The 14,706-nt window shown below is 39.4% G+C and overlaps 1 protein-coding gene across 9 annotated transcripts in view; it reads right to left on the bottom strand.

Annotated features, from left to right (window-relative positions):
- RPRD2 (regulation of nuclear pre-mRNA domain containing 2) overlaps positions 1-14,706 on the bottom strand; it is a 74,253-nt gene that overhangs the window by 16,497 nt on the left and 43,050 nt on the right. For all 9 annotated transcript variants that reach the window (XM_080647507.1, XM_080647509.1, XM_080647508.1 and 6 more), the window contains 2 exons: positions 2,383-2,665; positions 305-565 (listed from right to left, as the gene is read on the bottom strand). In XM_080647507.1, coding sequence (XP_080503633.1) covers positions 305-565; positions 2,383-2,665 — 544 coding nt within the window. The remainder of the gene's footprint in view (positions 1-304; positions 566-2,382; positions 2,666-14,706) is intronic.

Here is a 14,706-nt window from a genome sequence, read left to right as displayed (position 1 = left end):
GAGCATCTGCTCCTCAGTGGTCAGTGTGCGTCATAGCGACTGGTCAACCAGTTGTTCTGGTTATTCGGTCGAAAAGGCGGCTTAGGCTTTTATATATATACACACACACACACATATATATATATACATATACATATATGTATATGTATATATATATGTATGTATGTATATAGATAGATAGATACTACTTTTAGGTAAATTTAAAAAATTACTTTTAATTTTAAAAATTCAACAAAAAACAGACTGATGGTTCAACTGGAACGATGAAAGTCAGCCTTTTATCCTCTTTACTGGGCTTGCTTACCTGTATTTTTCATGACTGATGTTAGGCTACTAAGGATGGAACTGATCTTTGCCAGATCCACATTAGCCAGGTTTGGCAAAGCCAATGCTGGAGAAGGGGAAAGAAGAGAAGTATTCACAGGCTTTGGTAGAGGCGAGGTTGCTGTCATGGTCACAGGCACTGGGGTACATGAAGAGGCCTTTGAGATACTTTCTGTAGGCTTTGTAGGTACAGAAGTGGATACAGCCGACTTCTCCACAGGTTTTTCCTTCCTGTCCTCTACTATTTTAACAAAGAAAACAAGTATTAGTGCATCTTATTACTATCCAGACTTTACTTCCAGTATGAAACAGCATGTCCTACTAGTTCCTGATTTGAGAGTAAAAAGCACTATGCTTTATAGAAAACCACTCACTTCATGATTTCTTTAAAAGCTCCACTCTTTATAATTTATGATCCTTCCTGACTTCAACACCTGCTTAAAAGGAATTTCCCAAATTCATACTTTATCTTTTTCTAAAAAAATATATTTTTATGGATTTCAGAGAGGAAGGGAGAAAGGGAGAGAGAGAAACATCAATGAGGAGAGAGAATCATTGATTGGCTGCCTCCTGCAGGCCCCTACTGGGGATTGAGCCCACAACTCGGGTATGTGCCCTTGGCCGGAATTGAACCCGAGACCTTTCAGTCCACAGGCTGACGCTCTATCCACTGAGCCAAACCAGCTGGGGCTACTTTATCTTATTTTTAATGATTTATTTGCATCTTCTTAGCACCTGTATATTAAATTTGTACATTTCTGGAAGCATGTTATTATTGGGTACACTTTCGCGTTCTTTCAGTAATGATATTTATGTCATAAATTGTCCTGTCTTTTTTGTTAACCTGAGAGCTTTCTAAAGAAATAGACTTTACCGTTATTTTTTTGTGGCTTCCTGATATTGGCCTATTAGGGGATGCAATTAGGCACTAATTTGAAACTGCAATTTTAACTCTTGATGCTTTTAATAACTAAAAGGCTATGCACTGTATGGATAGCACATTAAATTCAACACAAATAAAAAACTCTCCAATAATTATAAAAGCTGGGGATGTCAGAAAAACAATTCACCAATGCAGGCTAGCTTTTTTAAAAAAGTGGTTTTTTTTGGTATTGATTTTAGAGAGACAGGAAGGAAGAGGGGGGGAGAGAGAGAGGGAGAGACAGAGAGGGGTAAAAGGGAGAGAGGGAGAGAAGGAAAGAGGGAGAGAAATGTCACTGAACATCCTCCTGGGGATCAAGCCTGCATTCCTGGCATGTGCCCTGACAGGGAATCAAACTGATGACCTTCTGGTACATGGAATGACACTCAACCTACTGAGCCACACTGGCCAGAGCTATCCAGATTAATTTTGAAAGTGTGGTAAACAAACTGTTGCTTTGGAATCTTGAAGGTTAAGAGTGACAGAGAATAAGGAATTTCAATATAAGTGCTCCTCTTCTAGAGCAGTACTGTTCAATAAAAATATAATTCAAGCTACATATATAAGTTTCAATTTTCTAGTAGCCACACTAAGGTAAAATTAATTTCAATAATGCTTTATTTATTTCAATATATTAATGTGTACCTTTTATACTTAGAGCACATCTCAAGCTTGATAAGCCACATTTCAAATGCTCAACAGTCACATGTAGCTAGTGGCTACCATATTGAACAACAGAAATCCTGAGCAATGATTCTTCATCCATGTGGCTTACCAAATCCTGAACCATTGCTCTGGAGACAATAATGCTTGCTACCTTGGTATTCTACCTTATAAGAATTGAACTATCTTTAAAAATATATATAAATTATTGATTTTTAGAGCGAGAGAAAGAGAGAGAGAGATAGAGACCAATTTGTTGTTCCACTTATGTATGCATTCATTGATTGATTCTTGTATGTGCCTTAACTGGGGGGATCAAACCTGCAACCTTGGGGTACTGGGATGATGCTCTAACCAACTGAGCTTCCCTGCCAGAGGTAAACTATCTTTTAGCACCTGCCTATGATAGATTTATTGGTGGGAAAGTAAAACAGATAAGGAACAAGTTGCCTACTAATCGCATAAGGACATACCAATAATTTTTGACCCATCATCTTCTACATCTGAGAGTTCCATGTCTTCCACATCACGATTATCTGTTGCAGGCTCAGGTGTGGCAGATTTCTCACTCTCCACAGCTGGTGACTGGGATTCCTCACCTCCCATTCCTTGAAAAGGAGACTCAGAACCAGTCGGGGAGGGAGCATCCATACTTGGGGAAGGAACTGGTGATTCTTCTGGATCAGGAAGAGTTGATTTCAATTGATCCAGCTTTTTCTTTAAATTGTTCACTCGATTAGCAAAGGTTTTGTATGCCTAAAAGAGAAGTTTCAAGTGTACAATTCCATAAAACATCATCTTTATATTGCACTGTGTGCCCATCACACAAAGTCAAGTCTCCTTCAGTCACCATATATTTGATCCCCTTTGTCCTCTTCAACCCTCCTCTCCCCCACCTCCCCTTCCCTCTGGTAACTACCATACTGTTGTCTGATGTACCACTACTGATGTTAACTTTGATCACCTGGCTTAAATCTTACTGATCTGATTATCTTAATTTCCAATGCCTTAAAGCTGTGTGTCGTTTTCCTGTTTGTTTGTTTTTTGTTTTTCTTTTCAGAGTCTTGGACCTTTCACTGTAAAATCATTTTGGTTGCTCATTCAAAAAACATTTTAAAAATGAAACGGAACAAAAAAGAGTATAACAGCTTCTGCTTCTGAATATAACTGAGTAGCTTTTGTAGAGCAATTCTTCCACCAAGAACAACTAGAAGAGCCAGATATATATATATATACACACACACATGCATCTTTTTATATGCATGCACATGTGTGCACATATATTTAAATGTACTGAAGAGTGCTGGGACAACCAAAACCTAAGTGACAAACCCTGTGTACCGGGGGAAACCATGAGGAGAGCTAAGGTGACATTCTGCAGTTACCTTCTCTCAGGGTTCTGATACTAGGGAAGAAGGCAAGAATTTAAAAATGCAGGCAAAAGGACAAGGCAGAGGGCCAATGCTAAACATAAATCGTCTGTATAGAAAAATAATGCAGACTTGAAAAGCCAACATTCTGATGAAAGAGAAAGGACAGAACCGACTCAACAATATGCTATTGTTTTTTCCTTCAAGATATTTGCTAAATTCTGAAGCTGCTTAAGAGACAATTAAGAAGCCAAGAAGAAAACCTGAGAAGCAAAGTGGAGTTTAATGTAGTATATTGGTGGTGAGGAGACAAGGTTTAGAACTCAGTGACCATCCCAGGCTCTCAGTGGGAAAAACCGATATCCTAGAAGCTGGAATGAACCACCAGAGAAAGAAAAGCCTTGCCCAAACTGCAATTCAGCCTTAAATCAGTTTATTTTCAGATTTGATTAATTTGCTCAGCTCTCACAATGTCTTCCTAGCAAAGGAAAGGGTAAATCCTCCCTAGAGGAAGAAAAATCATCTAGAGACTAAAAACACTTTCACATACAATGTCTAGCATTCAATAAAAAAATCAGCAGGCATGCCAAAGAGAAAGGACCAAGTGACCTAAAAGAAAAAACAGGCACCAGAGACAAAATCAGAACAGTTAAAGCCAATACTTAATTATCTGACAAAAACCAACAGCTATTCTTTTATATGTTCAAGGAAATAGAGAAAAATGCCCCTCCTTCCCTTTTTGAACAATTCAGCCCAAAATCCATTAGCTGGAGCTTGATGTTAGTGTAAGAAAATGCAGCCAAAATGGGGCTAGGAAAATGTTTTCATGGGAGAATGGCATTGCACAGGATGTTGAAGCCCAAGCAAGAAAAAGAGAAAGCCCAGACAGGAGATTGGGGAAGAGATAGACATGTTGGAAGACTGGTTACACACAGGGGATTGCTCAAATAAGTGATTATAGTGAAGATAAAGGGAGCAAGGCTTTACACTGTTAAAAAAAGCAATACAAATGTGGGAAGGAAGAAAATTAGAACAAACCTGCGTGTTAGATTGGGATTAGAGAACAGTGTGAACTCATGGTTTTCAATACATATAGATGAATCCTCCTATATAATAAAAGGCCAATATGCAAATTGACCGAATGGCGGAACCACCTGTTGCTATGACGCGCACTGACCACGAGGGGGCAGACGCTCGACGCAGGAGCTGTCCCCTGGTGGTCAGTGCGCTCCCACAGGGGGAGTGCCACTCAACCAGAAGCCGGGCTCACAGCTGGCAAGCGCAGCAGTGGTGGCGGGAGCCTCTCCTGCCTCCATGGCAGCACTAAGGATGTCTGACTGCCTAAGCCGTCAGTCAGACATCCCCTGAGAGCTCCCAGACTGCGAGAGGGCGCAGCCCGGGCTGAGGGACCCCCGATTGTGCGAATTTTGTGCACCGGGCCTCTATTATAGAAATAAATACAGATGCAGATGTGTGCTCGTGCGTGCGTGCACACACACACACGCGCACACACGTGGGCAAAGTAAGTTAAATTAGCAACCATCATCACCTAAAAGATAAATCGTAAGTAAGGATACAAAATAATAACAACAATAATAAGACAAATATAAATAAACAACACAAAAATTAATAATACAAGAATAAACCGTGTTTTGGATACTCACACTGGAAACTTACTTTTGCCCACCCCTTCTATTTCCTATTACACTGATAAAAGTCTGGCAGCAGTGCTGTCCCAATAGTAATGAGCAGACCTAATACACAAATCTTGGTTTCTAAATGTGATTTTTCACTATAAGAAACCTGGCTGTGGAGAAATGACTGATTTCAGGGGGAGGCAGGAGAGAGGGGGGCACAAGAAAGTGCAAGATGAGCCTGAACAAAAAATAAAGAAATGTTCAAAAAATGTAGGGATATGTCAAAAGAACAAATAAAGCAGCTTGAAAGGAGCTCCTACCGGCCAAATCTGGGACAAGTTGAGCATCAAGATAAGTAATGGTAGTAATGAGTTAGAATAACAAATAAATAGAACTCTATGAGTCCATACTACTATAAATAAATGAATAAATTGAAAGTTTGATGTGGAACAATTTATTTATTTATTTATTTTTTAAAATATATTTTATTGATTTTTTAGAGAGGAAGGGAGAGGGATAGAGAGTTAGAAACATCGACGAGAGAGAAACATCGATCAGCTGCCTCCTGCACACCTCCTACTGGGGATGTGCCCGCAACCAAGGTACATGCCCTTGACCGGAATCGAACCCGGGACCCTTGAGTCCGCAGGCCGACGCTCTATCCACTGAGCCAAACCGGTTTTGGCTGGAACAATTTATTTACATAGTTTCAAAATACCTCTCAACAAAACAATTACTATGCCCGTTTCCTAGGGTTGTGGCAATAAAATACCACTAATTGGGTGGCTTAAATACAACAAATTTATTGTCTCATAATTCTGGAGGATAGAAGTCCAAAATCAAGAGGTCAGCAAGGCTATGTTTCCTCAGAGACTGGGCAGAATCCTTCCTTATCTTTTTTTTTTAATTAAAAAAATATTTTTTATTGATTTCAGAGAGGAAGGGAGAGGGAGAGAGATAGAAACATCAGTGATGAGAGAGAATCATTCATTGGCTGCCTCCTGCATGCCCCCCACTGGGGGTCAAGCCCACAACCTGGGCACGTGCCCTTGATCGGAATAGAACCCGGGACCCTTCAGTCCGGTGACTCTATCCACTGAGCCAAACCAGCTAGGGCATTCCTTGTCTTTTCCTAGCTTCTGGTGGTTGCCATTAACCCTTGGCATTCCTTGGCTTGCAGCTGCATCACTGTATCTGTTTCGGGTGTCACGTGATGTTCTCCCTGTGTGTCTGTATCCATTTCAGTTGTCACGTGATGTTCTCCCTGTGTGTCTGTATCCAAATTTCCCTCTTTTTATTAGAATGCCAGTTATTGCCGAAACCGGTTTGGCTCAGTGGATAGAGCGTCGGCCTGCAGACTGAAGGGTCCCGGGTTCGATTCCGGTCAAGGGCATGTACCTTGGTTGCGGGCACATCCCCAGTGGGAGGTGTGCAGGAGGCAGATGATCGATGATTCTCTCTCATCAATGTTTCTAGCTCTCTATCTCTCTCTCTTCCTCTCTGTAAAATATCAATAAAATATATTTTAAAAAAAAGAAAAAAGAAAAAAAGAATGCCAGTTATACTGGAATAAGGCCCACCCTAATGACATCATCTTAACTTGATTACATCTTCAAAGACCCTATTTCCATGTAAGGTCACATTCAACATGTACTAGGGCAGTGGTCGGCAAACCATGGCTCGCGAGCCACATGAGGCTCTTTGGCCCCTTGAGTGTACCTCAATCAGATTGAGGACATTTTTAGCAAAGGCCAGCTTAGGAGTACCCTAATTAAGTTAATAACGATTAACTACCTATATAGTTTAAGTTTAAAAAATTTGGCTCTCAAAAGAAATTTCAATCGTTGTACTGTTGATATTTGGCTCTGTTGACTAATGAGTTTGCCGACCACTATACTAGGGGTTAGGGTGTCAACATACCTTTTTGGGGTACAATTCAACCCATAGCAATTACCAAGGTAGAACTTTTCAATGGACAAGCCTAGAAGATGTCACATTAATAAAAGATATCAAGTGGAATATTATAGGTAGTAAAATCAAACCTGAGTGCTATTTGAAATAATAAAAAGAGAAGCAAACAAATCACTTCTGTGATATTGCTTCTAAAGATGTATAATCTCAATCTGATCACAAAGAAAAATCACATAAATCCAAATTGGGACATTGTACAAAATATGTGACTTATAATCTTCAAACATATTTACATCATGAAAGTCAAGGAAAAAACTGGGGAACCATTCCAGATCAAAGGAAAATAAAGAGAAATGCAATAAATGTAAATTGCGATTCCAGACAGGATCATATGCTTTAAAAACTGGTAAATTTGTATAAGGCCTGAGGATTACATAATAATAGTGTGTCAGTGTATCAATTAATTTCCTGATTAAATAGCTATATGTTATGCTTATGAAGAATAATATAATTGGGAGGAAATACACATGAAAATATAGGGTATCCCCCCAAAAATGTATACACACACTTTGAATAATTATAAAGGCAGTGTTTATTAAAATACATTTTGTTTTCATTTAACAGCTATCAGCTGTTAAAAGTGTATATACATTTTTTTGGGACATCCTGTATGTGAGGGATGGGGTATTAGCAACTTATTTTCAAACTAGAGGCCTGGTGCACAAATTTGTGCATGGTGGGGTCCCTAGGCCTGGCCAGTGATTGGGGCCATCTCGCCCAGTCCCAATCGGGGCCGGCCAGCTGGGGGGCGGGGACTGCGGGAGCGCACTGACCACTAGGGGGCAGCTCCTGCATTGAGTGTCCCCTGATGGTCAGTGTGCATCATAGCGACCGGTTGCAACGGTCACTTAGGCTTTTATATATATGGACTAGAGGCCCGGTGCACGAAATTCGCCCAAGGGCCTTGGCCCCGGCCCCACTGTGGCCAGGAGCCTCTGCCGCCTCTGTCGCAGCCCCCACCCGCTACGGCTTTGTCCAGAAAAAAGGACGTCTGGTCTAATTAGCATATTACGCTTTTATTATTATAGATGATTCAGGAAAACAAAGTCTTCATGTATTTAAGATATTTAAGTTTGAGATTGTTCCCCCCAAAAAAGTAAGACCAAAAAATATGAACAGCAAAGATGAAGAAAATAGATAAACAAACTTTTACCAGAAAATTGAATTCTTTCTAAAAAGGAACCAAATGGCAATTCTTAAACTGAACCAACCAAAATTAATAGACAGGCTTAACAATAGATAAGGGTTAGCAGAAGAGATAATTTAATGAATTAGAAGACCAGTTCATAGAAAATATTCAGAAGGTAGCACTGAGATTAAAAAAGGACAGAAAATATAGAAAGCAAATAAAGAAATATGGAACACAGCAATGAGATTATACATATATATTCATAGAGTTCCAGGAGGAAAGAAAAATGAAATAGAAACAATTCATGAAGATGTAACAGCCAAGAATTTCCTAAAATTTATGAAAATCATTAAGCTATTTGTTTTTTTTTTTTTTTTTTTTTTTTTTTTTTTTTTTAAATATATTTTTATTGATTTTTTACAGAGAGGAAGGGAGAGGGATAGAGAGTTAGAAACATCGATGAGAGAGAAACATCGATCAGCTGCCTCCTGCACACCCCCCACTGGGGATGTGCCCGCAACCAAGGTACATGCCCTTGACCGGAATCGAACCTGGGACCCTTCAGTCCGCAGGCCGGTGCTCTATCCACTGAGCCAAACCAGTCAGAGCTAAGCTATTTGTTAAGGGTTGCATTGTGTTCCCCCAAAATCTTATACGTTGAAGTCCTAACTCTGTACCTCAGAAAGTGGCCTTATTTGGAGAACAAAGTTTTTACAGAGGCAATCAAGTTGAAATGAGGTCATCAGGATGGGCCCTAATCCAGTATGACTGATATCCTTCCATAAAGGGAAAATTGGGACCCAGAGACACACATAGAGGAAAGACAACATGAAGAAACACAGGGAGCAAATAGCCATCTTCAAGGCAAAGAGAAGCCAGGAACAGAACCTCCCCTTACAGCCCCAGAATCAACCCTGCTGACACCTTGATTTTAGATTTCTAGTGTCCAGAAGTATGAGACAATAACTTACTGTTTAAGCCACCCAGTCTGAAGTATTCTGTTATAACAGTCCTAATAAACTAATATACCATCAATTTAAATAGTTCTGCAAACCCAAAACCATACAAACATGAAGACCACAGCTATCATACCCAGACACATTATATAACTACTAAAAAGCAGAGACAGAAAATAACATCTTTCTCCCTCTAAGATTCTTTTATTCTCCATTCTGCTATATTGATTCTGAAATGCAAATGTGATCACATCAATAGCAAATTAAAGTCCTTTTTTGGTACTTAACTTTGTACTGCCTTACTATTAAATCAGGGCTTTTAACAAAATTTCTGCCTCTGCCTCTATTGTTCTCTTTAATGTTCTCACAGAATGACATTGGCATTGTAATACCCTGTCTTCCAAGAGGAATGAACAACACTCCCCATTGAAAAGAGCTTCATCTAGCACTTTAACCTAGTGATAAATGCAAGAACAAATACTGAGCCTCTCAGCCACAAACAAAATCAATCTACTTCTAAAGTCAGCTCCCTCCCCAAAATAGTCATTCGAAAAATATACTCCTTATGGAGATGTATTGCTGCAGAGTATTTTATTACATGATTCTCATAGTAAATTCTGGGAAGCAGAAACGTTTACCCATTTATTTTATGGATGAAGAAATTGATAGGGAGGTTAAATTTCAGTAACTAATAATTAGTGGATGTTAGAATTTTTTGAAAAGTTCTTATGTCTACAGCCTGGTGGGGTGATTTTTGTTCATTTGGGAGTGAATTTTTTTCCTGTAGGAAATATGGAACACTGATAAAAAATATAAAAGTGTGTGTGGGTGGGTGGGGGAAGAGGGGGAGGAAGAGAAGAACCATTTCACGAGTTCCCAAAAGTGATAGGTTTGGTAAAATTTTATTACAATCTATTTCCTATGATCTTTTCCTCCTTTAAAAAAAGTTCTGAAAAACTACAATATAGTGAAATAAAAAAATTGATATACTACCCAAAATAATTTGAAAAGTTATTATTTCCTAATATTTACTTCAGATCTTTTTAAAATTATAGAAATGTTATAAACTCTTGTGCTTTTTCTTTATATCGTGAATTTGACTTATCATTTCATACTCTGCTCTTTACGTCAGTGTTTCACCATAAAATTAACCCTATCATTAAAATACCAGAGGCCCAGTGCTCGGGATTCATGCACTGGTGGGGGGCGTGGCCTGTGGGGATTGGCCCTCTGTGGGAGCACCGGTCATCCTGGTCTGCCAAGTGGCTATGGATCCGTCTCTGAGCGGCTGCTCCCTGGTCCAGCACCTTCCAAGGAGCCGGAGCACTCGCCTCTCCACGGGACCCAGTATGGGTCGGGCCCAGGGACAATACCGCTGAGATGCAGAGGAGTAGGCCTCAGTCCTGCGGGTGGCAACGAACCCGCCTCCCATCCTCCGGGGTCAGCTATGTGAGCACAGCAGCGGCACTGCGCGGGCCTGCAGGCTTCTGGAGGTGGTGGCAGGGAGCGAGGAGCAGGAGCCTGGGGGGAGGAGGTGACGATCGCAGCCCAGGTTCCTGCCTGTCAGCCCAGGGTTCACAGTGGGAGCAGCTGCTCATCCTGGTCAGCTGGCTCACTGTGGGAGCACATTGACCACCAAGGGGCAGCTCCTGCATTGAGCGTCTGCCCCCTGGTGGTCAGTGTGCACCACAGAGACTGGTCGACCGCTTGTTCTGCCATTGGGTTGCTGGGCTTTTATTATATAGAATATTATGAACTTAAAGTGAAATCTCCACCAGGTGTGTCTCAGTGGTTGAGCACTGACCCATCAACCAAGAGGTCCCTGGTTCAATTCCTGGTTAGGGCACATGCTCAGGTTGCAGGCTCAATCCCCAGTAGGGGGCATGCAGGAGGCAATCAATTAATGATTCTCTTTCATCATTGATGTTTCTAACTCTCCCTCTCCCTTTCTAAAATCAATAAAAACAGTAAAAAAAAAAAAAGTTAAATCTCACAACTGCCTCCTGCTGCTTTCAGAACTTTGTTCCTAACTACCTCTCCTGTTTTATTACTTCCTCATACAAACCCAGCTATCAGAAACTGCTCTCAGGACTACCAGTTTTGCCATGTTCTCTTATGTTCCCACGCTTCTGAAAATGCTCATCAGAGATTAGGAGCTTTCATTTATCTAATGACTGCAATTTCAGAGTTCAGCTCCTTTGGAAAAAATTTTCTCCATATCTTCCACCTCCAGTCCCAAATTAGATAAAAGTACCAATTCAATCTATTCTCACAGTACCCTATACTATAGCATTTATCACACAAAATAGCAATGATGTGTTTTATTGTATTTTCTCCATCAGATCAAAAGAATTCTGTGAGAACAATGTCTCTTTTCTCTGTATTACACAATACTTGGCACAGAATAAATACTCAATAAATGCTTGCTTAATAGACCTCATCAAGCTATTTTTTGAATAGCCTCCAAAGCAGACTAAATGATTTTATATGATTCTATAAATAAGGGGCTAGGGATATAGGCCACTATTCAAAAATTATAAAATATTTTTGGGTCAAAATGATGAACTGACCATTCCCATTCATACTTTCTCCCTCCTGAGACTCCTATAAAATAAAAAATAAAGGAATACAAAGATATAGAGCAACAACAAGAAATATACCTGAGAAAAAGATTTCTACAGATTTTCAGATGACAGAATGTGAATAGAAGAGTGAGAAGTGATGAGGCAGGGTGGAGAAAAATGAGTTTAGGAGTATACAGAAAGGGAGCTACACCTGGGAAAGGAGCAAATCTGTCTTGCAGAATCCCTGAGAAACTTTGATCCAGAAAATGATGAGTATAAAAGGATGGAGGAGTTAAGTAGTGGGGTTGAAAATAGGACAATTTGCCCAGCTGGTGTGGCTCAGTGGTTGAGTGTTCACCTATGAGCTAGGAATTTCTGGTTCGATTCCTGGTAGGGGCACATGCTCAGGTTGTGGGCTTAATCCCCAGTGTGGGGCATGCAGAAGGCAGCCGATCAATGATTCTCTCTGGTCATTGATGTTTCTCTCTCTCTCTCCCTCTCTCTTCCTCTCTGAAATCAATAAAAATATATTTTAAAAAAATAGGACAATTCATTAAAAGTGTGAATGCCAAACACTCATACCACCTCCTCTGCAACCTTCGCACTTGGTAGTAGCCAAGGCACTATGTCCCGGGCAAAAAATATGAGTTCTTCTCTAAAGAGTTAAAATGTCCTGGCAAAAAGACTCCAGCCTTCTCACATTTAGAGCTCCTCCTGCCCAGACTAACAGCCAGCTCCTCACCTACACAGATTTTAATGGTTAAACCCAAGAAGTAGAGAATCCCTACCTATGGACAGAAAGCCCCTCAATAAATTTTTTCATAACTCATTCTTAAATAGGAATGGATAAAGAGATATATGAATGTTGAGGAAAGCCAAAATCATAAAAGAGAAAGACAACTAGGAGGGGAAAAAAATAAAATAAAAGGCTCTACCAGGAAATAAGACAATTCAGGTAAGAAAAAAAAGTTTTAGTATCTTCATGAACACTAGATACTGTATCCGTAAAATCAGAAAGGGTTGCCATAAAAAAGGGAACACAGAACAAAAAAGAATTCTTAGAAATTTAAAATATGACTGTCAAACATAAAAATACGAAGAGATGAAGCTGGGAGATAAAGTTGAAATCTTCCAGAAAGCAAAACAAAAAGATCAAGGTTGAGATAACATAGGACACATTAAATATCAACCTAGGAGATCCAACATCTGATTAATCAATGTCCCAGAGAGAGAAAATAAAGGAAAAGGAAAGAGAGAAATTGTCCTGGAGTTGAAGAATACCAATCTTTAGACTGAAAGAGCACACCAAGTAATCCATAATGAATGAAAACCATATAGATACATCATTATAAAAATTTCAGAACACCATGGATAATGTCCCTAAAAGCTTACAGACAGAAAAACAAGAGTCATCCCCAAAGGATCTTGCAAAGACTTCATATCAACAACACTGAAGACAATGGAGAAATGTCTTCTAAACTATGAGGGAAAATGCTCTTCAACCAGTCAAACTATCAGAGCATATGTGAAAACAGAATAAAGATATTTTTAGATATAAAGATTCAGAAATTTCTTTCTTGCAATACCCCCCTTTAAAAAAAAAATGTATTGAGGATGTGCTCCAGCAAGATGAGAAAATACCAAGAAAAGAAGACACAAATCTTCAAAATAGAGGGCTTATCTAAGAATAACAGTAAAGACTAATCCTAAAATGAGATCTAGAGACCTAAAACTGGAGCAGGAGAATGGAAGTTCAGGCAGAAAGGCCTCGGCGGAAAATGTAGATTGGCGGTGGGGGGTGGGGGGGGAAGCTGATGAAAAAGGCAAACAATGCAGGTAAAAAAGCAATTCTATAAAAAAGCCAAATATTTCTAATATATCCATAGTTAACATAGACCTTGCAGTGAACAAATGTTTACATAGATATAATGTAAGCTTTATTTATTAATTTCCATCCTTTAAAACAAGGAAAACAATTATGATTACAGAATGGAATGTAAATATTATCAACCTTACAACAGTAAGTAAAGTATAGTTCACTGAAGCTGGGAAACGGAAGAGATAGATGAAAACTAATGGGAAAGGATAGGATGTTAATATCCTCATTTTACAAAGCAGGGAGGTCTAGAGTTAGTGGTAAAAAAATAGTACAGTACAGCTGACCCCTGAACAACAAGGTCTGAACTGCACAGATCCATTTAAAGAGTCCACTGGCCCTCTGTATCCCCCAGGTTTCCCATCCACAAATTCAACCACCCGTGGATCGAAAACAGTATTTTCAATCTGCAGATGTGTTGTTCTATGTCATTTTATATAAGGTACTCAAGCATCTGCAGATTTTGGAATCCACAGCAGGTCATGGAACTATCCCCAGTGGATACTGAGAAATGACTGCATGGTAGCTAAGTTTTTGGGGAGTCAAATGTTATATGCAGTTTTTCAACCGCACAGGGAATGAGGGTCAACACCCCTAACTCCCGTGTACTTAGGAGGCAACTGTAGTTCCATTTACAAAGGTAATAAAAAGATTTAAAACAGTTATATAATAATATTGGGAGAAAGTGGAAGGCTGGTAAATATAAGCTAAATCCTCATTTGTCATATCAAGTAGTTAAAAGATCTTTCTTAAATAGGATAAACGAAGAAAGAACAATATGGGCATATAATTTAGAAATATGGAGGCAAATGCCAGAAAAATAGTTAAATGAAGTAAAAGGAATGGCTTCTAGGAAGTGGGACTGGTGGGCTCTATAATATTATATGCTTTTACATATGGTGATTAAAACTTAAAAAAAATTAAGTACAAAATGGGACAGTTTCAGAGGCCATTAGGCAAATGTCCAATTATCAACTTCCTTTCAATGGAGATGGGGACAAAGAGGGTCCTTAATGCAGTCAATTTATATGAAATTTAGTAACAGAATGTTTCCATCTAGTTTTCTACATATATTTCAGCCTAATTTTATATCCTGTAATAGTAACTTGACATACTCCCTTTGAAATTCTAAGACCTAAGGCATAATAACCAAGGTATGCATTAGCTTTAGTATCAAAAAGACGCAGGTCCAATTTAGACTCCACCACTTGCTAACTATACTAGTATTACCTATACAAGGTTCTAAACCTCTTCAAAAGTAACTTCTTCACCTGTGAATTGGAGATAATGTTTA

Source organism: Plecotus auritus, assembly GCF_963455305.1.
Source record: "Plecotus auritus genome assembly, chromosome: 12".
NCBI lineage: Eukaryota > Metazoa > Chordata > Mammalia > Chiroptera > Vespertilionidae > Plecotus > Plecotus auritus.
The sequence above is the reverse complement of the archived record's forward strand: the minus strand, read 5'-3'. Positions and strand labels throughout refer to the sequence as shown.